The sequence below is a fragment of the Syngnathus floridae genome, chromosome 2 (genome assembly GCF_059516105.1).
Source record: "Syngnathus floridae isolate MCC-2025c chromosome 2, RoL_Sflo_1.0, whole genome shotgun sequence".
In the NCBI taxonomy this organism is placed as follows: Eukaryota; Metazoa; Chordata; class Actinopteri; order Syngnathiformes; family Syngnathidae; genus Syngnathus; species Syngnathus floridae.
The window spans coordinates 5,330,355-5,354,876 of NC_142414.1; the positions used below are offsets into that span (position 1 = coordinate 5,330,355).

Genomic DNA, 24,522 nt, shown 5'->3' on the forward strand with positions numbered 1-24,522 from the left:
GAAGATTATGGAGAGGATCATCCTGGGTCACCTGCGTTCCCTGGTGGGAGCGCAGCTGGACGCCCTGCAGTCTGCTTACCGGCCTGGTGTTGGGGTGGACGATGCAGTGATTTATTTGCTGCACAGAACACTGCTTCACCTGGAGGACATCGGGAGCACTGGGAGGATCATGGTCTTCGATTTGTCCAGCGCTTTTAACACCATCCAGCTGTCACTGCTCAGGGTGAAGATAGAGAAGGCGGGTGTGGACCAGCGCCTGGCTGCATGGACGACAGACTTCCTCACCAACAGGCCGCAGTATATGAGGTTACATTGCTGTGAGTCTGACGTGGTGCGCTGCAGCACAGGTGTCCCCCAGGGTACGGTGCTCTCTCCTTTCCTTTTCACCCTGTACACTTTACCCACCACACCGCACGCTGCCACATCCAGAAGTTCTCAGACGATACAGCCATTGTTGGATATGTTTCGGAGGGGAACGATCTGGAATACAGGATGGTCATCAAGGACTTTGTCAGCTGGTGTGAGCTCAACCAGCTTCAGCTGAACACCAGCAAGACGAAGGAGATGATTGTGAGCTTCGGGAGGACAGAACCCCACGTCACTCCGGTTAACATCCAGGGATCCGACATTGAGGAAGTGGAGAACTACAAATTCCTGGGTGTTCGCTTTAACAACAAACTGGAGTGGACTGATCACACCCACGCCCTGTACAAGAAGGGCCAGAGTCGCCGCCACCTGCTGAGGAGACTGAGGTCCTTCGGTGTGTGCAGGGCTCTCCTCAGGACCTTCTATGACTCTGTGGTGGCCTCAGCCATCCTCGAAGCTGTGGTCTGCTGGGGTGGGGGCAGTACGGACAAGGACAGGGCGAGACTGAATAAGATGGTCAGGAGAGCGAGCTCTGTCCTGGGTTGTCCCCTGTACTCCATTGAGGTTGTGGGTGAGAGGAGGACTTGATTAAGCTGAAATCCATCATGGACAACACCTCTCACCCCCTCCATGACATTGTGCAGTCCCTGAGCAGCTCCTTTAGCAGCAGACTTTTACACCCATGGTGTAGGAAGGAACGATTCCGCAGGTCCTTCATTCCCTCTGCTGTCAGACTCTACATGCGTGGCACCTAATAAAATTATTTTGTCTCTCCTAGCGGCACTTGCCTTTATTTATCCTTTTTGAAATTTGGCACTTGTTTTTCTTGCACTCGTATGCGCTGCTGTGACAAGTAAAATTGAATAAAGTTCTATCATCATCACATAATGTAAAACATATTTCAAATTCATGTAAATAACTTTTCATTTTCCTGATAAAAAAACATAAACTGACTGCGGTTGAAATGAAAATGGACCATCATCACCTTTGTATCCATTGAACTTGACTCACTCTGGGTGTGAGTTGCCATGATATATTTTTGTATTTATTTACTTATGAGTTCCTTCAACACTATACCTGTGATACCGAAACAAATCAATTGGATGCATTGAATTATGCATCTTTTACATACTAACTTTTTTTGTGTGTTGATTTTCTGTCATTGAAGTCATGGACAACGGCAGAAGATAGAGATGAAGTTTACTAGTTTTTTCATTTCTGCCATTCCCCAAAAAATAAACAAGCAAATATGCCATCAGTCAAGATATTTATTCAAATGCTTTATAAGGCATCAACATTTTCAAAGCCATTGCTTACACAAGTCACACATTCACAATTGATGCCATCAGTAGTGAAGGTTAAGCTGCAATGCATCTGTCTGACTTAACTTTAGAAAAAGAACGCAAGAGCTTGGGTTCACCATGTTTAATTCAGCAAACCACAAGAACACCAGTAACATTTTGTTGGGAATCAGTAAAGTTATGAATCAAGCCCATCAGGCTTTCCATCCTTAAACATGAAATTGCCGTAATTCAACATGGAAAATGCCAGCCGAGTGAACTCGTGACATGTTTTAACACATGGTATGTGCCGGAGATACAAGGTTTGGAATGTGTTGGGTTCATTCTCAGCTCAAATTTGATCAACCTGGACTTTGGACTGGTTGACAATTTGTAAACGTTTTTTTAATGAACAATTCATTCAAAAACTGTTAAGCAAAGCAATGTTTCACATATACACTAGTTGAATGTGAAGATGAACAAGTAAGTTTCCATCAGCAAGTAGTAACAAGATCACAATAGGTTCTGCTAACCATGCAATAAGAGTTAACTGAAACCTGCCTGACAAGTTGGGTAAAAAGATTAACAAACGTGATATCAAGCCAAAGGCAGTGCTGTCTTCCTCAGTTGGCAAATCTCTGGTGCACAGCGTTGGCGATATTCTTTGCACTGATGTTATAGATGTCCAAAAGCTCTTGGGGCTTCCCGCTGCGAGGGACACCGGTGACTCCCAGACGGGTCACCACAATACCCGGCTCGTGGCCCACTGCTGACAACACTGCCTCTCCGAGACCACCTGTGCAAAAGTGTAGACTGTCAAAGACCCAAACAACCTTCATGCAGACAATAGAAGGCAATGCGCACAACCCACCCTCCTTGTAGTGGTCCTCCACTGTGATGATGTGTCCTCCAGTGGCTTTTGCATTTGCCAGAATGGTGTCCACATCCAAAGGCTTAATAGTGAATGGATCAATCACACGAATGCTTTTCCCTAATCAAGAATTAACAGAATTAAAAATCACTCCAGAGTTTGTTTTTTTTGGCAGCACTGGCTTTGAGGACACGCTGCAATCCCATTTACACAAAGAACCACAAGGGGGCAGTGCAGGATTACCTTCACTTTCTAGCATGTCAGCAGCTGACAGAGCCTCATGCAAAGTGACTCCAGCTCCAATCACAGTCACCAGATCATTGTCTGACTTGCGTACAACCTGGTGAGGATTATTTTTCATTACACAGAGTAACTCAGCGCACACATTATGCCACATAAGGATAACTACTCACCTTGGCTTCACCGAGCTTAAAAGGCTCAGATGCAGAGTAGATGATGGGAGTATCAGGTCTGCTGGTACGGATGAAACACATACCCTGAAGGAAATAAATGAAATATTAAAAGAAAAGTTGGCAATGCATTGCTAAATAAAATATTGAACAACCTTCGTGTTAGCTGCCAACTCCACAGCTCTCTCGGTGGCCACTGCATCACTGGGGTAAAACACCGTGCAGGTAGGGATGGCACGGAACATCGCCAGGTCCTCGAGTGCCATCTGAGAAGGACCATCCTCACCTAGGGTTATATACATCAGGACACTGTTCAGTGCCCGGTCAAAAAAAACAAAAAAAAAGTCAAAACATAACAATGTCTGTAAAAAAAAATCTCACCAATAGAAACGCCACAGTGGGAGCCAACAAAGTTGACATTGGACTGAGAGATGGCACCCATCCTGATCTGGTCATAGGCTCTGGACAGGAAGGCAGCAAATGTGCTGACAAAGACCACAGCGCGGTCTCGAGCAGCGCAGCCAATGGCTACTCCCACCTGCAGCAACAAACAAAGAAAATACAAGTTGAGGTCATATTGCTTAGTGTTCATCGCAGGAAACTTTTAATCTCTTTTACCATGTTCTGCTCAGCAATGAAACATTCAATGAAGCGGTCAGGGAAAGCTTTCTGGAAGCTTATTGAAAATGTGGAGTTTTTGGTGTCCCCGTCGAGGGCCACCACTCTGTTGCTGGATCGGCCCAGTTTAACCAGCGCGTTGCCGTACGCACGTCTTGTTGCCATCTAACAAAGAAGGTCAAACAAATTAATGATTTAATAAATACAGAAAAGTCATCTTCGAATGACAAGCACTGAAATAAAATTGAGACAAGTGTGAATGAACTAAAACTGTACCTTTTCGCCGGCCTTGTATGTTGGCGGTTCAGACAGGTAGATTTTGCTTAGGTCTGCGGGTAAGACGTCAGCTTTGGGCAGCTCAGGACACACGATCTTCTTGGGGTTTTGTATTTGCCCATTTAGATTATTCAAGAGTCCATCCACCATGTCCTTTGGAATGGGCTTTCCGTGCCAGTTCAATTCATCCTCGATACCTTGTAAAAAATATAGACAAAGCATTGAAAAAAATATATACAAAGTGGAGGGCAATATAATGAATGAGCACGCTATGAAACCCCCTGCCTACCTTTGAGCCCTTTTCCCTTGTATGTCTTGGCAACAATGCAAGTGGGCCTGTCCCGACTCTGCTGAGCATCCGCGAACGCACGACACAGCGCTTCCACATCGTGCCCATCCACAACAATGGCATTCCACCTACAAAGAAAAAGGAGAAAAACAAAAAGAGAAACATGGGGGGGGGGGGGGGAAATCAAAGCCTTAAATATGCCACAGCCCAAGTAAAAAAAACTTAGTACGAAAAGGCAACTTTAAGATTATAATATTCAATCCAGGAATCTAATGCTCTTACATAGTAGTTTAATTCTACTTGGAGACTTTAGCGGCAACTAACCCAAAAGCTTCGCAGCGCTTTTGATAGATGTCCATTTCATGCTGAAGAGGCGCGGGATCGCTCTGACCCAGCCGGTTGACATCCATGATAGCCACCAGGTTGTCCAGCTTGTAGTAGGCGGCAAAGGCCATGGCCTCCCACACCGAGCCCTCTGAGCACTCTCCATCTCCCATCATGCAGTACACACGGTAACTTAAAAAAAAAAAATTCAGAGTGAGCAATATACAAGCACACCGTTCAAAAAAATAATAATTATAATTTACACATATTCACCTGGCCTTGTCAAACATCTTTCCGGTGTATGCCATGCCACAGGCAGCGCTGAGACCCTGCCCTAGCGATCCCGTTGCCACATCAACAAAGGGCAGTTTCTGGTCAAATTAAAACAATACACACAACAATGCTCGTCTTTGTCACGTTCAATGAGCTCAAAATGAAATGATGTGCAAGGCAAGAGGCGCTTACTGGTGTGGGGTGCCCCTCCAGGTCGCTGTCAATTTTGCGCAGGTTGAGAAGGTCAGACTCCTTTACAAAACCGGCCTCAGCCCAGGCAGCGTACAGGATTGGCGCGGCATGACCCTTGAGAAAGGAAGCGGGAGTTTTGTATGGAACTTCTAACACGCAACATGTAATGCTCAGCGCTCAAAGATGTGCGCATAAAAACCTTGGAGAGAACAAAGCGGTCATTGCAAGGGTTGCCGGGGTCGTCGGGTTTGTAGCGCATGGTGTGGAAGAAGAGCACAGACATGAGCTCAGCAGCACTGCAACACGACGTGGGGTGGCTGAGGAGGAAGATAAAATGTGACAATCAATACACGAGTAAAAATGCAGCACAAAACATGCAAACTTTACAGATCATCATTAAAACGGTTCTGTTCAATCTCAACGTGTTAGATCACGGTAAAAAAAAAAAATGTTTTGATTTGAATTGTTTCACACGTGATAGCACATTCTTTGATATTTTGTGAGACCATCACCACCAAGTCAGAGCATTGTTACATTGTCAGTTTCCACTTTAGACTTTAAAAAGATGAACACATGCAAACTTGAGAAACTGTTAGATGCTGAAACAGTGGTCAAAATATTGTAAGAATTTTTTGAAATCCTCTGTACTCAACAGCATCTCAGCTTCCCTATGTGGCTTGCATTTCAAACGGCATCATTTCAACAAAACTTGCAACATGCCAAATTATCGGCCGTTATGGTTCGACTCCTCCTTTTCCATAGAATTCAAATTTACCCACTCTGGTTTTGCCAAACGGTGACCTGGTGGAAAACAAGTTAAATTAAAAGACAGGAACATGATTTCAAAATTGTGGTGCACACTAAGCAAAAAAGCGCTAGAAATCAAGCACATGAAGTATTGTGCTTGACAAGGAAATACTGCATTGCCTACAAAACCTGTTTGAGGTAACTTCCAAGAAGGAAGTGTCACTGTTTGCATAGAGCAGCACGGCTTGTTGCATACACGAAGTAATGACGCACTACTAGTCAATCGCACTGGGTACACTTACACAATTCAAACATTTCTGCTGTTACAACCATTCAGATCTGTTTGAGTGCAAACTACAAACTGCTCTGTCTACGACATTAATTGCTTTTACAGCATGAGATAATCAGGCACAAGTATTTTTGCTAAGTAACATTGTTATGCGCATTTAACTTCTGTATTCAGCAAAAAAAGTCAAAGCACTGCCTTCTGGTTCAGATGTATATATTCCAATTTTGACCAGAAAAAAAATACAGACCAGACTACAAATGGGGTAATTAATTAAAATACATGCACACGGTGGTTAGAGTAAATAAATACGAAAACAAATATCGGCCATTTGGCCGATGTCTGAAAGGCCACATTCAGCCGGCCGATGAATTGGTCAGACATTTTTCGTTGAAAATTATGCGCAAAACTTGAACTGATCAGAGATAAATTTGGTTTGAAACCATTACGTCATCAACCTGCACTCACGCTCGTTAACTCCAGGTCCAATGTTTTCCGGATTTGGTCACGTGACCGCAACGCATGACGCTGATTGATCGAAGATTCACTCCGGCTTGTACTGACCCGAAAAAGAAAATGCTCACCACCTGGCATGCAGCTGTGGCTTCGAGACACCACGTGGTGTATCAGAGAAATACACTCTGATATTTACAATATTTAAATGTAGAAATACATTTAAAGACACTTTGCCATTAAAAAAAAAAAAAAAAAAAAACTACTGCAATCCATTATAGTGCGTCATCACAGTCTGGGCCGTTGTGGCGTAACGTAACTAACCGATAACACGACCACTTAGAAGGATTGAACGCATGGCTAATGACCGTTTTTTATTTTTTCACACATTCAACTGAAATGCAACAAGTGCTGCAAGGCCCACACGGAGCCACGTGATCTTAAGCATGACAAAATGGCCTGCGGTCAACTCGTACGTAGCGTCAAAGTAGCTCGAAAAGCCTGTTTGATAAGTTTACCCGGAGTTGGAGGCACATGTCGCTTTGATGGAGTGAATGCGCAGCTTGTTGGCGACGTCCTTCAGCTCCTGCATAGTTGCTTTGTCGGGCATGGTTGGGTTTGTCTTCCTTGTGAGCGTCGGAGTTGCTTAATGAAATGTGTCACTTGTATTCAGTAATTTGACGCTTCGACTTCCCGGGGTCGTTGGTTCGGTGCTTATCCACGCCGGCAACGTCCGTTCAGGAGGAGGACAGAGATGTCGGAAGTGAGGGGATTTAACTGCACTCAAACCCCGCCCACCAAACGTCATCACTCTAAAAGCGGAAGTAACCTCAGTAAACCATAAAGACACCGGAAATAGAAAAGTGCCTCAGGTAATACAAGTACTCACACGATGTACGTAGTGCATATTTATATTATTTATATATAAATATATCTGTTTAGTAGATATTTGGGTGGGAAGAAAATGTTTTATTGTTTGTTTGTTTTTGTTACTTAATTTTGGGGTAATTTCTCCATAAGTGGCCTTTTCAGGGACCAGAGGTCACTGACCTAAAAAAAAAAAAAAGTTTATTGGCTACTGATTAATGAGAAGTACTATTAGATTCTGAAATTAATAATAGATTAGCAGAAATAACCTTTAGTTATTATTAATTGTTGATATTTGTATGTAAGACTCTTATGTTAAATATTTCTTATAATAAAGATCAATAATGAAACAAAAGAAATCAATGTGCAACACTATGTTCCTGAACATCTCTTTCAAATGATCACTTCAACATGTATAGCCGAGGAAATCACAATGTCCCTTCACTGATGCTCTAATTTGATGACGGGCCAGCAAGCTACATTATTCCCACAGGCATTGTGTTTGTGACTCCTTCCAACACAAACTGCACATTCTTCCTCTCTCAGAGAACCGGTTAAGTTGCATATTGTCAAATTACAGGTACAACTGCACCCACTTCCTTTAAGACGGAATTGGAAAATGAGCAACAACTCAATGATAAAGTATGCAAATGTAGTAACAACATTCCTATTTTCCAGTAATCAGGAACACTTGAATGTCCATCTGTGTGTATGACCACTCGCCATGATACTACTGCATTGTCCCTTTAAAAGTGCAGCTGGATAGCTGCCAACAGGGAAATGGTCAAAAAAATTGCTGAGTCATCATTACACAGAGACGTATAAATAAGTAACAGTGAAGATTAACCCTGACACTTACTGCAGGATTCAAAGGATTTCTACATATACATCCATCCCCAACTAGTATTTTCCAGGAAGTGGAGCAACTATTACAAATTTTTGACTTAGGCTGTTTCCTCTTTGAGTTCCTGAAATGACACAACACATACCATGAACAAACTTTCCCTGAAGATGCAATAGAGGAAGAAAGTGATTTATTTTAAATACCTTAATTGTCTTCCACACCTCAGCCCTCTCCTCCAGGGAGACAGGCTCTTTATCAAGGCGCTCTAGTTTTGGAATGAGAGTTAGAACATACGGCCGGTAATCTGTGGTCCCATCCAGCGGATTCTCTGAGAGGACCACCACTCGCAGGGTTGCAGACACCTGGCCAAGAGCCAGTAGACAAGTCTCATCAAGGAAGTCGTTGCTTCTGCGGGAGAGAGTGATAACCCGGCACAATGCTTTCTTTCACTTCTTCGTTTTTGTAGCCTAACTGCATACCTGACGTTGAGATATTGGAGACATTTCATGTTGGCGCTGAGTCCATCGAGATTAGCAAGTTTGTTGTTGCGGAGATGGAGAGTGGTGAGGTTCTCTAACGTCTCTATACCCTCAAGATTTGTAATAAGATTTTGGGCCTAGAATGCAGAGAAAACTCGATTACAAAAGCAAGGACTGTGTTTTCTAGACAAGCATTACAAACTGACTTTTTTTTTTTTTTTACCAGATATAATCGCTGCAAATTTGGAAGGTTGATCCCACTAGTTGTAGTCAAGCGATTTCCTCTCAGCTCCAAAGTAGCCAGTTTCAAAAAAAGGCAACTCTCAAGGCCATTTAATCGCTCGATACGATTCCCTGCAAGAAAGGGAAAGGACACACTTGACTTTCAGAAAATACTCTGCTCGTGTTTTGTCACTTGATTAGATGAAAACACCAGGCCAACCTGAAAGATTGAGATTTTCCAAAGCTAGTCCAACAAGACCTTGCACCTCAGTAAGCCGGTTTGCTGCCATACTCAGCCACTGCAGGTAGGCCAGTTGAGAAAAGGTTTGTCCTTGGAAGCATGTTACGTAATTCCTGTCAATCTAAGAAATAGTCCAGTTTGAGCTTCAGTTTGAGTGGAACATTAGAGTGGATGTTAGAATCTCATCTTTTCTTCTTGAGAAGAAAAAGATCTTGCCTTGAGCCAAAGAAGCTGAGTGAGGGATGATAGAGGTGAAAGGTCAGAAATACGGTTGTTGGACACATCCATGAAGCGAAGGTGAACATAATCGCTGATTGCAGCAATGTCGCTTAGTCTTCTATATGGAGTACAAGCAAAGAAGTGGAGGTTTAAAGCACAGAAATGAAAGTTGGGGACTGAAGAAATTTACTATTGTTGGGAATTTTGCCTTCTTACTTGTCCTTCAAGATGACTTTAATAAATGCGTGTCTCAATCCATTCCCTGTTCGGCACAGCAAAGACAGACCTGGCACTATAATATCGTGATCCAAAGGGCGAATCTGGTGATAAAACAAAGGAAACTTATGCTATACAGATTTCAGGGAGAAAGAGCATACATGCTGAACAATTTTTTTGACAATTTGTAGGTCAGTCATGGGTTTATATGCATGCAGTAAACAAAGACATTCTGAGAGGGCCCTTGATTAATTTTTGAGGAGGAAAGAAACTGATTAAAACATTCAATATACATACAAATACTAAAATAAAATATTGGGGGGGTCTGTACGTTTTATGCACTGAAAATGTATTATCGTGATTATTGAGGGCGTATTTTGGCCATATTTAAAAGAGCCTTTTAGTCATACATCTGGTTTGGAAGATTGTGCTCACAAACTAACATTAATTAGGGTGACCAGATTTGGGTTTCTGAAAAAGAGGACAACTTTGTTGGGAGGGGGCGAGGTCATTTTTAGGGGGCGGGGTCTTTTTTTGTTTGGAGGAGGGGTGGAGGGTCATATGTTATGACACCAATAACTTGGTGTCTGTATAGCAATTGCATTTATTAGCCCGTCACAGAAAGACTTGGAACTGAGTGGCAATTCTATTGACAATGTACTTACTGTACATGTATTATGTTTGAGGCAGTCCAACAAAATCCCGGACGATTTTTGAAACGGGTTTTTTTTTAGGGCTCAAAAGTAGGACATGCCTTGGAAAAAGAGGACGTCTGGTCACCCTACATTAATAAAAAATTGTAGCTATTGGGATTCTTTTTATGAAGCCAGGTGGAGTACCTGGAGAAAAAAAAAAGAAAACGAAACTCGCTAATACGAACTCCAGCGGACATGTACATACACAGCAACATATGCTGATCGTTTCGCAAACTACATTTATTCTCCAATATAAATAGTCAATTAAATCCTATGACAGTAATGGCCACCTTGCAATTAGATTTTGATTGTAGTTGGTTGATTTAAAATCTCAAGCAGTTGGTGGGATTATAACCGCTTTTACCTCTACTGCTTCTTCGTCCTCGTCTTGATTTTCTTCCGTGTTGTCCACATCCGACGACACCGACTCCTCGTCCATTAGGGTCAATCATGGGTAATATTGTAACAGCGCTAAAGAAAATGTTAACTCTTATAAATAATATATATCTCTTATATCCGTTAAGGTCCCGTTTCAGAGCTGGGACTCCCAGTGTTGTCCGTTGCCACGGAAACCGACGCCGCCAGTATATGCAAAGTGTGTGTAACGTAAGCGTAGGTATGTTTTCTGTCAACTTTACAGTATACAATAAGGAACGGCTTCATCTTTGGTGTGTGACGTTGAATGGCGAGAAGCGGTGTATACATACTGTTTCAATACCACATCACTCCAAAGAATCAACATTTTTGGTGGTGTGACTACAGTCACATTTTGTGTAAATACTTTAGCTCATACTTTCTTTAAATAAAAAAAACAACAACTGGCACTTAGTTTAAATTTCTGGATTTAGCATTGAAGATAAGGCATAAACAACACAAAAATTTGTTGAAGTGGGTGTTCCATTAATAATGCAAGAAACTTAGGGGGGGGACAGATTTACAAATATTTTTTTAGGTTCAGATTCCTCATAAACAACACGCACACACAAAACAAAGTAAATATACAGTCCTGTACAATATTTCGTCCTAACAGTCACATAGAACAAAACACTAAAAAGACAAACTTCTTGAGAAACAACTATGAATAACAGTTTAGATTCAGACGTGTACAATAACACTTCTTCCTCTCAGTGGTAAAAATAATGTACACGCAATTAGTTATTGGACAGCGTAATATTAGCAGTCATTCACTGAATGACAAAGCGTAAAGCATTAAAGGGTAAGTCAAGTCAAACATTTTCTTTCCAACACATTGTTTATGCATTCCTACAAGCATTCTGATTAATATTTTATTTGTGTAATATAATTAAGCAGAAATTGATGAGCCTGGGGGGGGGGGGGGGGGGGCATTTTTTCAACGCTATCAACTGATAATGACATCACAGAGCCTGAGGGCGAAGCTTGTAAACGTCACACAACCAAACCTAGTAAACAGGCGAGTCCCAACAGTCGTTACTTGAGCTCTTCGGCACCCTGAAGTCATTTTCAGTCGATAGCAAGTGTCAAAATTGCCACATGAGGTTTATAAAATGTTGCATCTTAATTCATATTACATAAACATCACATTAATCAGACTACCATTTAGACTAGTGTAGCTGCATAGAACATGTTAATTGTTAAAAAAAAATGCTGTCCCCTTTAAATAAAGCAAAAAAAAAAAAAAAAAAGAAAATCCATAGCGCATAGAATGTTATTAGAAAATGTCATCGAATGCAAATGAGAGCAAGCTTGTTTGTCAAGCAAACAGGACTTGGCATCATCAGGAAGCGAAAGAAAGAAAAAATACGCTATGTGCAATGTGTATCCTGTCATTAACTGCTTTGGGAAGTTAGTAAATGGTAAAAACATCGTATGAACAGATGTTAGTACTAATGAAGTGCAAAGTGTCCACCCTTGTCCCATCAGGGCCAAGTCGCTGTTGCAGTGTCGCAGCTTACTCACTCCACTTGCATATTGCGCAACAAAAGACCTTTTTTCACACTTCCCTGGAGCATTCTGGCACCGAGGCTAGAGCCTGTGATCCCATCACTGAAGAAAGGGGCAGAGTCAAAAGATAGACAAAAAGGTGACCGTATGATAAAACAGTCACACAAAATGTAGTAATTCAATGACTATGAGGGCGAAACCAGAAAAACAGTAAACAGCATTACTCAATAAATGTGATTCTGACTGAAAAAAAACCCCAACGCATGTTATGGCCTTTGGTGGAATTTCTTGCATAAGAATTTTCCTGTGGTATAACATGGCAAACATCCAAACAATTATTGAAAGAAAAATGTAGAAACGGCCTGCTTACATGGCACTTAACTTCCTCTTCTTGGAAGCGGGAGTTTGGAGGCCATCAGTTTGTCTCTGTAATAATGATAATAATAATATGTAATATTTACTACAGTTTCAATACTATGTTACTTTGTGAGAGATACTGGTGGTGGTACTATTATGCTAACCTCTTTTCCTGCAGCTTCCTGCATTCTTCTTTGCTCGAGATTTTGCTGAAGGGAAACAGGATAAAAAAATGCAATTTTCAAAATAATGCAATGATACAATATAAACATCTTTACCTTTTTTAGAAGACCTAATTATATGCAGTGGTGCCTGGAGTAATGAGTTATATTTGTATCATGACCACCCTGGCAACTCAAAACATTAAAGGACTTTATTTTTTGGCAAGTCAAAGCAAAATAAAACGATCGGCTGATATCTCTTGTATCTTGAAAACTCGTGAGTCGAGTCACACATACGGCATGTGCTGCAATTGGACTATCAAAGTTTTAGTGACAGTCTACAAACCTTATGAAGTTCCGAGAGCTGCTGGTGGCGAATGAGGGCCTCTTTGCTGGGAAATTGTCTCCTACACAGCAGACAGGCCAGTTTCACCCAGTCGGTCATCCTCCCGTCCTTCTCATCTTTGTCGCCATCTTCTTCGCCGCTGTCACTTTCCCCACTGTAGGCTGGAACAAGACCCGGGTGCTGTAGAGGGGGTGACTAGATTGGGGGTGGGGGTGGGAGACTAGGTCACACACTGAGAAGAAAAAAAAAAATCTGCGACAAAAGTTGACTTAGTAACAGACGAATGGAACACACAACGTACTTCAGTTTGTCTGAGCTGGTCCAGAAACATTTGATGCCGTTCTGAAAGTGCCCCCTGTGGGACCAAGGAAAACACTTAATGGGATAGAGGCAAAAAAAGAAAAAAAAAAGAGATCCCAAATTATTTTCTTCATGAGTTGTACTGAGAAACAATCATTATTTTTTAAGCTTGGCTCAGTCTGAGTTATTTGTAAGCATGCAACACCTTTTTCTCTAGGACAGCATAGCCTGCATCAGCACTGGCTGATTCTCTGCGATCTGTGGAACCGACCGCAGGGGAGGCAGCGCGCACGTTCTCCTTGTGTCGGTTGAGAGACTTGGCCCAGCGCTCCATATCTTTGGCTATCTATTAAGGCAGGCCCAACAGGGGAATACATTTAGCTGTATGCAGTCAAACTCATCGTCCTCTTACTGCAAGTGATGATGAATCGTGTGTTGTCACATTAATTATGCACAAAACAGTCAGTCATTCCATGAATTTATTTTTGTGTGCGAATGTACCTGCTGAGCAGTTTTACTCTTGGGCTTATCTTTTTTTTCCTTGCTGCCAGGATTAGCAGGCACCGAGTCTGCAGGGGCTGCACGATCATCAGCGGGAACTGCTTCTTCCTTTGACTGTCCAGAAGCTGCAGGAATGTACATGCGCTTCTCGCCCTCCCAGTACATGAACTGCTGTGTGTGATGGTTGTAGTAATACTACAAAAAGAGTCATGGATGGTAATCAATGGGTCATAAGTAATTTACTAAATATCCAGCTCTGTTATATTATCATATGTCACGTCGGCTTTACCTGGGAGTTTGGGTCATAATAGAGTCCCGTCAGTGGGTCGTAATAGTAGCCTGAGCTTTCATCATATTGATATGTGGTTACATCTGGCACAGCTTGAGTTTAAAAAAAAAAAACAGTGGTAAACATATATTTGCAGACAAACCAAGTTGATTGGGTAGCACATACGATATTGCTGGAGCTCATGTGCAGTGCCCGGTGTTGCCGGCTGGCTGGAAGAAGCTGGTTGCGGTTTTCCGACTATCTCAACCTTTAAAGACAACACGCATAATAGCGTAATGCAGCTCAAGCAATGCAATGTGATGGCATTGGCAGATCGGTAACCAGTACCTGGGTGGCGGAAGGCTGAGTTTGTGGCTGTGGCACGACAGCTATCCCAGGCGGCAACGCTTCACCTGGATTGACTGCAGCTGCGAGATGTCAAGCAAGTACATTACCCAATTGCGCAAATCCATACCGTAGAGTCATATAACACATGTGAGGAAATATCCTAGCATGAGATAGCAACCTGGGGTAACTGCTGCCGGATAAGCCCCCCTCAGTGTCGCACCTGCACTAGGCAAAGAAGCAACCATTGGGTCTGCCTGTACTTGAAAATGTTGGCTGTCGGGCAGAGCGTAATCATTCCCTTCTTGATTGTATGGTATTGTCGCTCCTGAACCATTTTGTGCAGCCTGAGGACAAAAACACAAACACACGAGTACAAGATGAAATATTGACACCGTCTAGATGTAGTACATAGCTATTTGTAAATAAATACAGTCAGCATGAATAATCTTCCCCCCCATAAGAGAAAAAAAAAAAAAAGACCCGTGATGTGTTGCCCCGCCAACTAGTCCAGTTACCTGTGTGACAGCCCACTGTGCTGCAGCAATGGCGGTGCTGGCCACCGTTGCAGCGCTCATTCGACTCACTTCTGTTGGAAATGTGTCACTGAAAAGGGAAAAAACACACAGCTTCACACTTCTGTGTCGATATCTAGCCATCTATAGTCAAGACCAAACCTCGCGTCTGCTTCCATTTTTGTTTTGCAATTTGAATTCCATTGGTTACATTGCTCACATGCGAACAGGCTCTTACCGCTTGAAACCTTTGGCAAACTCCACCACAATCACCTTCCCGTCGATAGAAAGAGGCTGCTTGAGAGCCTGCAAGATCTGGAGCAGTTGAGATGCCTCCTGATGACAAAGCCCAAAGGACACGAGTGACGACAGCTCCACACAATCACAAACGTCCGTTTCCATGAAAACTATATGATACTGCTTACCACAATCGTGGCGAGTTGCAGAAAAGCAAAGCCTCTGTTGAGATTTGTGTGCTTGTCCTTGATGAGGCGAACGTTGGAGGATGAAAGTGTAGCAAATGAGGCCAAAGAAGATAAAATGGCTTCCACTGTTGTATGCGGTCCAAGGTTTCTGAGAATCAGCGCTTGTGATGAGAGGGGAAGGACAGTGTTAATTAAGAAGGAACACTGAGGTGACTACTAGAATCACATCATCTTTCTTTGTGTTGGACACGCAAATTGATTTGTGCCAACTTACCGTAATTTCCGGACTATAAGCCGCGACTTTTTTCCAAAATTTTGGACCCTGCGGCTTATAGTCAGGTGCGGCTTATATAAGATTTTTTTCGTGATTTTTGTGATGACTTGATCACTTTTACTCTTAACACTATTATATACAGTAAAAGCTACAAAACAAACTGACAAATAACTCGTTTTCAAATCAGACGAGTAAAAACTGGTCAAATATTTTAAAAAAAAGCTATTATTAAAAGTGAAGACAATTTGCAATTCTAGTAATGACACACGAATTTGATGCACAATTTGTCTTCGCGGGCCACATAGAATGATGTGGCGGGCCATATCTGGCCCCCGGGCCTTGAGTTTGACACCTGTGCTCTAAACCCTTTCTCTTACTCTGCCATATCACTCAGAGATTACACAAAGCAGTGGCGCTGTTTGGACCATCTGCATTGTATTAAAACCCAATCAATCAGCATTTAAATTCAATTCTTCTGACATTTTGCTCACCAAAAACAAGTTGTAATGAATGTGAACTTTTAATGCATTTTATTCAGAAGGTTACTTTGAACCCTGAGGCTTAAATGGCGGTGTGGTGTATTTATGGATTTTTACGGCCTCCAGGGGGCGCTCTAGCAGGAAGCAAGAGCTATACAGGCGAAGAAGAGATAATGCGCCGAAGAAGACGTGCTAGTTTGTGTTTACATTTCGCGCATCACGCGATCAAGACGGACATTACTGAAAGGAAGTCTTTATACACAAACCGTCATCATGGGGGACAAAAGAAATGCGTATGATGCCACTTTTAAGCCAAAGGCAGTCGATGTTGATGACATTATCTTGTGTCTACTCTGGAGCGTACTTATGGATTTTTACGGCCTCCGGTCTCCAGGGGGCGCTCTAGCAGGAAGCAAGAGCGAGACAGACGAAGAAGAGATAATGCGCCGAAGAAGACGTGATCGTCTCGCGCATCACGCACACACCCGCAGTCACACAAAGACAGGAAGCTTTTATGCACAAACCGTCATTATGGGGGATAAAAGAAATGCATATGATGCCGCTTTTAAGCTATAAGTGTCGCTCGCTAGTTTAATGTAATTTAGCACTTCGTGCATGAATAAGATTAGTATGAACAGAACCTCTTCACACTCGAAGAAATGCATAAAACCGACGATGAATGAGACTGAGAAAGTGTGAGGCGAAGGATATCTAACGCTATTCCAATCGGACACTAAGGAGGAAGACTTCGATGGTTTCAGTGCACAGGAGGAAGATGAAGACGGCTCTTTTTTTACTTTTACTGGTATGTTTTTTTTAACCAGCCCTGTTAGTGCTGTGCTACCGTGTTGCTGGTGTGTTGCTGCTGTGTTACCGCCGCGTCTCAGTGACTTTGCTGTGTTACTTCCGTGTTGCTGCGGTATTACTGCCGCGTCACAGGCAGTGTTTGGAAAGAAATGTTAAGGTATGTTATTAAAGCTTTAAAAAAACTTTCTGTGTCCAGTCTTTCTTTGCTAATAACTCGCGTGCACACTTCCGCGTTGCTGCGGTACTACTGCTGCATCACAGGCAATGTTTAGAAAGACATGTTCAAGTATGTTATTAAAACATTAAAAAGGCTTTCTATGTACTGTCTTTCTTTGTAAAAAACTCGTGTGCACGTGCGGCTTATAGTCCGGTGCGGCTTATGTAAGAAAAAAAAAAGAAATATCCCTGAATTTTAGCTGGTGCGGTTTATAATCCGGTGCGGCTTATAGTCCGGCAATTACGGTACAAATTTTCTCCGCGCCATTTAACTTACTGTCGTTGGCAAGGTCTGCCTGCTGTGCAACTTGAGCTGAATGGGCAGCAGAAACCGAATGAAAGGGTGCTGGCAGGGGCAGCAAGCCTTGGGCTCCGTCCTTTTGAAGACCAAGAGTTGAATCTTTGTGCATTTGGGGCAACTTCAGTTCAGCTTCTGAAAAGGGAAAAGAACATGTCTTTAACTTTGAGCAACAAAATTCCGTACGGGAGACAACACAGGTGGGTTTATTGTTACCTGATTTGGGCGCAGTGCATTTAAAGCACCTTTCCCTCCTTTTAAAGTTTTGCACTCCACACTGTTGAGATTTTGACAAGCCTTATTGTTAAATGAAAGAGAAAAAATCTGTTATACATCATGCCTCCAAACACAACCTTGTTGCAAAGCCAGTCCTCGTTGGCTCGTGGTTTTGGGTTGCTGTAGTGCATCGACACTCGATGTCCAAGAATCAGCAGCATGCCCTGAAAGAAGTAGAGAGAGGGAGGGGGGAGGGTGGACAGTGGATGACTATGAGCAAGAATGAGGCCACACGCATCAGAGTGAGGCCTCATCTCAGAGAAACCAATGAGAGGGACCAGAGAAGGAGAAAGTGAGAGTGAGACAAAGAAACCTGACTGAAAGACAGAATAGAGAATGGCGACCTTCAGCTTTAGGAAAACTTTTTGATGCTGTCATTCTGTGTTCTATTCATTCTATTCACCGCTCTCTGTTCAGTAACCACGCAGATCCAAATTAAGTATATTTTTTTTATTTAAGACTGAGTTGTTCAGTTTAGAATAACGGCAGTTTGTAAAAAGCCAGTACAGCTCAAAATCTTTTCCATACACCAGTCACATTTAAACACTAAACCGTGTAAAAAGTGTTCAAATTTAGCTATTTGGTTGTTCAACACATTTCCATGTATGGAAATAAAAGTTAATGAGATCATTTTGAGCTTTCCACACATTTTACTGACTGCTGTTATTCTAAACACAAAGGCACAAACCGTTCTCATTGACTGAATTTCAAATTGAGGAGAGAAAGTAAGAGCAATGGAATTTTTATTCTTTTTTGCCAAATAAGTTTTGCAAGTTTATCTTGTCTGAACAGTCTCAGACATGGTCCCCCCCCATGTATGACTCCAACTTATGAATTACCTACCTGTTTCACAAAATGATTCTTTGTGAGCAAATGACATGCTTTTAATCTAAGGTGAAGCAGGCGTGATGTGACAGTACATTTGTCTTGCCCATTGCATGTGTGTGCGTGTGTCATGTGTGTATGGGAGAGTGACCTGGTTGGTCTCCATCCAGCGGGTGGCCTCCTGTATGAGATTAAACTCGACGAAGGCGAATCCTCGGCTCTGACCTGGACACCGCCCAGCGCCATGGTTACCGAATAACAACAACAACATAACGCAGTGAGGGATTAGTGCCTTGTGTACAGAGGAGAGAGAGAGACCCTGTAGCAGCACTAACAAAATGAACAACCGCTCTCCCTTGGAATGAAGAGGCTTGACGGTCAGTTGTCGAGACACTCTTATGATTCTCTGTGAGGTGAGGAGGATGCGAGGTCCGGTAGCTCGGTGGGGTTCACAAAAACGAGGGAGAGGGAGGTCCCTACCCAATCCTCAGGTTATGTCTGACCCACGTGCCAATGCAAGTGACACACATGCACCATTGAGTTTCAGAGTACAATAATGTAGGTGGGTGGGGGGTGGGAGGCATTCGTACTCGTCACTGCAGCCGATACCAGAAATTAGAAGACTAGAATATTGCCATTAATTCCATGCAAGTTAAAAAATAATAATACATCCAGATGTATATTTAAAAATATAATAATTTTTTTGAGTCAAATTGTGAGCGTCAAAAATACTTGGCGGTAACGACACATGGTATCGGTTCTGGTGACTGCTCTAGGATTGACTTCCCGCACTGGTATTGGTTTAAAAAAAAAAAAAAGGTATCAAAGAGCCTGATTCAGTACCAAAACCTATCACAAAATTTTCAAAATTTAAGATGCTATTTATTCCCCTCACTTTGAACACAGCTTTAAAAGTGACTAGATTGATTTTTACTAAGGGGCTTCATGCTGCCAATGGATTTACCAACTGTCTCGTGACATCCGACCAAAGAAATTACAAAATACTAAGTCACAGTGGAACATTGAAACAGTTTGATTCCGCGCTCATACTGAATCAACTCAACTCTCAGTAAGTACTCTCCCGTAACTCCCCTCATGACTTCAATATGGCATCACTGTTCAACGTTTACAAGAGAAACTATTGCTGAAGTTTGCCAGGGGCTTTACAAGACTTGGCCTGCTGCGTGATGACAAGTAAATTTGCCTTGTGCAGCAAGGGCAGAAACAGAGAAAGACACGGAATAAAAGAGGGCTTTGTAATCAATGACTTACGGGCGGCTACAGAGTTACTTGCCCTGTTTGGCATTGTTTAGACTGCAGTACTCAAAAACGCAACTGACAGCAAACGCGGGGAAACTGCTTAATAGCTCACTTTTGTCAAGTGATCCAGGAGGTTTGTGAGCATTATTCGTATAATCATTCACACAGAGATGGCAGAAGAATGAACATGCATTTACGTATTTGGGGGCTGACCAAAGTAGGCACAATGAAGTGACAGCTTTGTAAATGCATAGTTCTTTAATGACCCCATAGGATTGGATTAGATTGGAAAGATTCCTTATTTAGGTGTCTGGTGAATGCTATGCTTAAAAAAAAAAAAAAAATCAGCTTTATGATGTGTATGTATTTTTAAGGCATTGAAAACAAGGACTATGAGGAGGATTTCTTTGTTTGGTACTTAATGTTATGATTAAAAAAACTACGTTTAGAAAGTATTCTGGATAAGATGAAATGGCTGGCAAAAAGATATTGCGGTACCGAGTGGGAGAATTTCACTGGTCAAAATCATATTTCAATCAGAGTTGGCTTTGTCTGTCCCTTAACCTATTTTCGATGCTGATCTTTTTGTACCCCGACTTTTCTAGCACAAACAGTTTTTGAGATATCATTTTTGGTTTTAAGTTTGACAATACAATATGCAATACAGATTTTATTATGGGTTGTAATTTTAAAAAATCCACCTGTTACTGAACACCCTTCATTAATAAATATGAGTAAATAGCACATATATTATTGCAACTATTATTATAAAAATCCTATGTGCTAGAGAAAAAAAATGAGGGCAGATTTGGAATCAGAGCATTAAATTCATCTGGAAATGTTTAATTGCATCAGGCGTACTAAGATTTGTTGACCAGCGTTACTTAAAAAAAAAAAAAAAAAAAACTAAAAAGGAGAAGTTTTCTCACCTGAAGATTTGTTCCTCATGAGTCGAACCTCTTTCGGCTGGATCCCCTGCTCTTGAAGTGTTGCCCAGATCTGTCGACACATTTATGACAACATCAAGGAGGGAAATCCAAAGCAAGCCCAGCAAGCAACATACACGTACTTCATTGGCAGTGGCGTTGGGTGGCAGCATGCGAAGCATGACAATGTTGCTAGGCCTCTGATTGTAGTCCAGATCAGCACGGTAATCCTGCTCCCTTTGCTCCATGTCCTCATGAGACAGCTCTGTCTCACAACTACTTCGGCCGAGCTCCTCTGGCTCGGCGGCAAACATCTGAATTATTCAGGACAAATGAGCAACCGAGAGTGGACTGGTGAAAGTTTCAGATGTGTTCAGGCTTACCCGTCTCATTCCCGCTCCTTGAGAGAATCTGCCCTCCTCTCGGTGCTCCAACTGATCAGGACAGGCACCACCTCTGCTACCCCAGTTTCCTTCTCCACTGACTAAATATAGGTTTGAGTTCTCAGCAAAATTTTTACCATGTTTCATCAATCCCCTTGCCTCCGACCCAGTCCGTAGCCGTTCAAAATCTCTCTTGGATTTCTTGTCATCAAATCCATCAATTGAGGACTGTGGACAAAGAGGCCAGAGGACCCCTTTGATCTCCTGACCACGATCTCCCTTTTGATGAAATCCTTGGACATCTTGGAGGTGACCGGGTAAGAGTTCAGCGGCACACAAAGATGTTTCGTTGTGGACATTTTGGCCGTCCTCATTACGGACATCATATTCTGCTCCTTGCGGCTTGTCATCAAAACCACGGTAGTCCACGTCCTGAAAGTTGTAGTCGTCATGGCTGCTACCGTATCGCCCCATGCGATCACCTCGCCCACCCCTGAACACAGATGAAGGACTTGACAGCGCCATTCATTCACTCGCAAAGCCGTAGCCTAGAGCAGGGGTCCCCAACCACCAGGCCGCGGACCGGTACCGGTCCGTGGGTCACTTGGTACTGGAAGAAGAGGCTACAACTTCTAAGAAAAGGAAAGCTGCATTTAAAAGAAAATTTCTGGAGTCCTACTTAAAATATGGATTTATCGCCACAGGTGACTGACGCGGCAAGCCCACTCTGCATAATTGCTCTAGGCCAGTGATCCCCAACCTTTTTTTGCCACGGACCGGTTACATGTCAAAAATATTTTCGCGGACTGGCCTTTATATAAATAATACATTTATTAAATAAATAATACATTTATAATAAATGTATAAAGACGATGAGATAAAATGATACGACTGCCATAAAAACAAGTATAAACGACATAAAAATAAAACTCACCATTACGTTGAATTAGTGGTTACGTTGAATTAGTGGGAGCACTGAGCTTGTTTCTCAGAAACAAGCCGGTCCCATCTAGGCGTAATGGGAGACAATGACACCCGAAATGGTTAAGGTTTGTCTTTTAAAGCAGAATGCTTGGTCTCCATGTGCCGAAGCAGTTTTGAAGGCTTCATTGCCTCGTTAACTAGCCTGTCGCCACATTTTATGCAGAGTGGGCTTGGCACGTCAGTCACTTGTGGCGATAAATCCATATTTTAAGTAGGACTCCAGAAATGTTCTTTTAAATGCAGCTTTCCTTTTCTTAGAAGTCTCAGCCTCTTCTTCTTCCGTCTCCTCATTGGTCTTTTTTCCCTTTCCGAAGAAGCTTTCCAAACATCTCTGTTTCTTGCCCATTTTTGCTTGCTTTGTGGGCTTGACTGAGGTGACATGTCACATGACCGAGACGAGCGTCTTGACCTGAACCGACAGATGTAATTGGGAGAGAATCGCCAATTATTATTATTTTTTATAATAGTTATTTATTTTTGCTAGCTTTGCGGGCTCGACTGGGGAAACATGTTACGTAACCGGGACGAGCGTCTTGACCTAAATTAATTGACCGTCGGTTAATTTTTTTTTTTTCCTGTGCGGCTTGGTGGCCCGGTACCAAGTGACCCACGGACCGGTACCGGTCCGCGGCCGGGTGGTTGGGGACCCCCGGCCTAGAAGACAACTCACCTCCGCTCAGTATCCATACCGTATCCACTGACGCTAACCTTTCTCTTTGTTCACCAGCATGAATAACCTGAAGGCACAACATTTGACTGGTTTTGAATGGGAGGCAAGCAAGGTGTTATACCACAAACTACCACTACTAATGTAGAACACATGTCCTACTTTGAATCACAACTTTAACAAGATGGGATAAAGAGTAAGACAGTTAAAGTTTGAAACTCTGAATCAATAAAATTGGTCACAAAATCGTAACAATTTTGTTTGTTTTTTTTGCTTTTATGCTTTAAAACATTGGCTAGAGATTGCCGCATATACACTACTTGTAAAGAGACGTAATTTTCTTAATATTTCCTGTTAAAAAATGATAGTTGTATCTCTCGCGTAATTTCTAAGGCTTAGAAATTTTACACGCACCTACGTATGGCGTGCACTCACGTAAGATTACGTCTTAGCTTGTGCATGTAAAAGAAAAATAGACGGGGGTGGAACCCTTGACTGTGAGGAAAGCTAAAGGCGTACTGATAATACAAGAACAGAACCTTTCATAAATATTCAACAATGACATACGGGTATCTCTTAGCCTACATGCTAACTACTATCTGGAACACTAGCAAGTTTTCCTCAGTCTGTCAGTCGTCACACACATGGCAACAGACAGAAGCAAATTGTGCGTAGACTTACCAACTTTCCATGAACGCGCCGATCACCAAATTAACACATCGGCAAACCAAGTAAACTGAATGTTTTTATTCGAGCGAAGACTAGAAAATGGCCACAGAGAGGTAACATTTTAGTAGGGCAGAGCAATGTCCCATTCTGATCGGTGATTGGACAGTAGCGACACTAAGATGAATGGTAATTGGACGTAAAGAAATCGACTATGACCTGCCAGCTAATCACCGACACAAGTACTATGTGCGTGTTTTCTAAATGTCTTGATAACATGTTTGGTGATATGCTACTGCCAAAATTATCTAAAGATCCCAAATTATATTGTAGTTTTCACTGTCTTTTTAAAGACCTCCGTTGTAATCATACTGTTTGGCATGCGGTGGTTCTTTCTAATGTAAATAAGACACTGCTCATGTAGCACGTGAAATAGAACATTATAATTTGTACAGTATAATGTTGTGTTTGATATATGAAATGTATTCATTTAGATTGTCACAGGATGTGATATTGGACATCACAGCAGAGGGCAGTGTTAAGCTTTTTGTTAATTTAAAAAAAAAAAAAAAAAGTAAGGGTAGGAGGGGGGGTAGTGAGCCAAGCGAATCGGAGGGCTAAAATCTCTCAGGAGAGAGACGTGCGGTCCTGTGACAATGGCGAGTAAATCCCCCCCTCCCCTCTGTCAAGTGAAATGAAAGTTTAAGCCACTGTGTCCGGTGAGGAAGTAGGTCCAGTCGCCCAATTTGTCACTTCTGGTGAGTTACCCCATAAATCCCAGACGCTTGCACTTGTAAAAAGGCTGCGCAGTAAAGATTTACTTGGTTGTAGAATTTCACACGTAATGGGTGGGCAAGCACTCCAGAGAGCCAACTAGCAGATAAAATGCCAAATTTCCATGTGCACATTTTAAGAAAACCTGCACCTGTTATAGAGGAAACCCCAATACCAGCTTTATTTGAGGAAACAAAATACTGAAAGCGGTCACAGCCCAATAACAAATAATATATCTGATATCCCACCCTCCAAAAAAACCTTGCACCCCGAGCTTGACCGATTCAATGAATTACTTGACACTATGCTTATAACCGAGGATGATCTAAACAAATAATAGCTGGATTAATTGAGATAAAACAAAGAAAATTACAGTTA

At 42.3% G+C, this 24,522-nt stretch overlaps 3 protein-coding genes across 9 annotated transcripts; all 3 read right to left on the bottom strand.

The window, feature by feature from the left end:
- Positions 1-1,616: 1,616 nt before the first annotated feature.
- Positions 1,617-7,146, bottom strand: tktb (transketolase b). The gene is made up of 14 exons (XM_088369823.1): positions 6,904-7,146; positions 5,099-5,216; positions 4,900-5,013; positions 4,708-4,805; positions 4,435-4,626; positions 4,111-4,238; positions 3,822-4,018; positions 3,546-3,710; positions 3,309-3,465; positions 3,083-3,213; positions 2,931-3,014; positions 2,761-2,857; positions 2,518-2,637; positions 1,617-2,442 (listed from the first exon to the last, which is right to left on the bottom strand). The coding sequence occupies exons 1-14, from the start codon at positions 6,993-6,995 to the stop codon at positions 2,270-2,272; spliced, it is 1,866 nt and encodes a 621-aa protein (XP_088225949.1). The 5' UTR covers positions 6,996-7,146; the 3' UTR covers positions 1,617-2,269.
- Positions 7,073-10,794, bottom strand: lrrc23 (leucine rich repeat containing 23). 4 transcript variants are annotated; one of them, XR_015857282.1, is made up of 9 exons: positions 10,533-10,793; positions 9,474-9,577; positions 9,255-9,375; positions 9,018-9,159; positions 8,799-8,929; positions 8,576-8,712; positions 8,300-8,504; positions 8,112-8,220; positions 7,073-7,197 (listed from the first exon to the last, which is right to left on the bottom strand). XR_015857282.1 is itself a non-coding variant. In XM_088369832.1 (8 exons), the coding sequence occupies exons 1-8, from the start codon at positions 10,605-10,607 to the stop codon at positions 8,197-8,199; spliced, it is 939 nt and encodes a 312-aa protein (XP_088225958.1). In that variant the 5' UTR covers positions 10,608-10,792; the 3' UTR covers positions 7,612-8,196. The 4 variants fall into 4 exon arrangements, 1 of the variants encoding a protein (XP_088225958.1); XR_015857281.1 differs by lacking the exon at positions 7,073-7,197 and adding an exon at positions 7,334-7,435; XR_015857283.1 differs by lacking the exon at positions 7,073-7,197 and having other exon boundaries at positions 7,612-8,220; positions 8,300-8,458; positions 10,533-10,794.
- Positions 10,795-10,993: 199 nt separating this feature from the next.
- Positions 10,994-24,152, bottom strand: rbm10 (RNA binding motif protein 10). 4 transcript variants are annotated; one of them, XM_088369814.1, is made up of 23 exons: positions 23,386-24,152; positions 22,708-22,774; positions 21,054-21,546; positions 20,814-20,984; positions 20,674-20,743; positions 18,636-18,709; positions 17,737-17,823; positions 17,600-17,660; positions 17,363-17,518; positions 15,310-15,470; positions 15,123-15,220; positions 14,888-14,975; positions 14,551-14,716; positions 14,373-14,452; positions 14,211-14,292; positions 14,046-14,137; positions 13,757-13,951; positions 13,461-13,601; positions 13,257-13,310; positions 12,956-13,150; positions 12,613-12,657; positions 12,462-12,517; positions 10,994-12,193 (listed from the first exon to the last, which is right to left on the bottom strand). In XM_088369814.1, the coding sequence occupies exons 2-23, from the start codon at positions 22,722-22,724 to the stop codon at positions 12,103-12,105; spliced, it is 2,673 nt and encodes an 890-aa protein (XP_088225940.1). In that variant the 5' UTR covers positions 22,725-22,774; positions 23,386-24,152; the 3' UTR covers positions 10,994-12,102. The 4 variants fall into 4 exon arrangements, 3 of the variants coding, with proteins under 3 accessions (XP_088225940.1, XP_088225941.1, XP_088225939.1); XM_088369815.1 differs by having other exon boundaries at positions 14,593-14,716; positions 21,054-21,564; XM_088369813.1 differs by having other exon boundaries at positions 21,054-21,564.
- Positions 24,153-24,522: the final 370 nt, after the last annotated feature.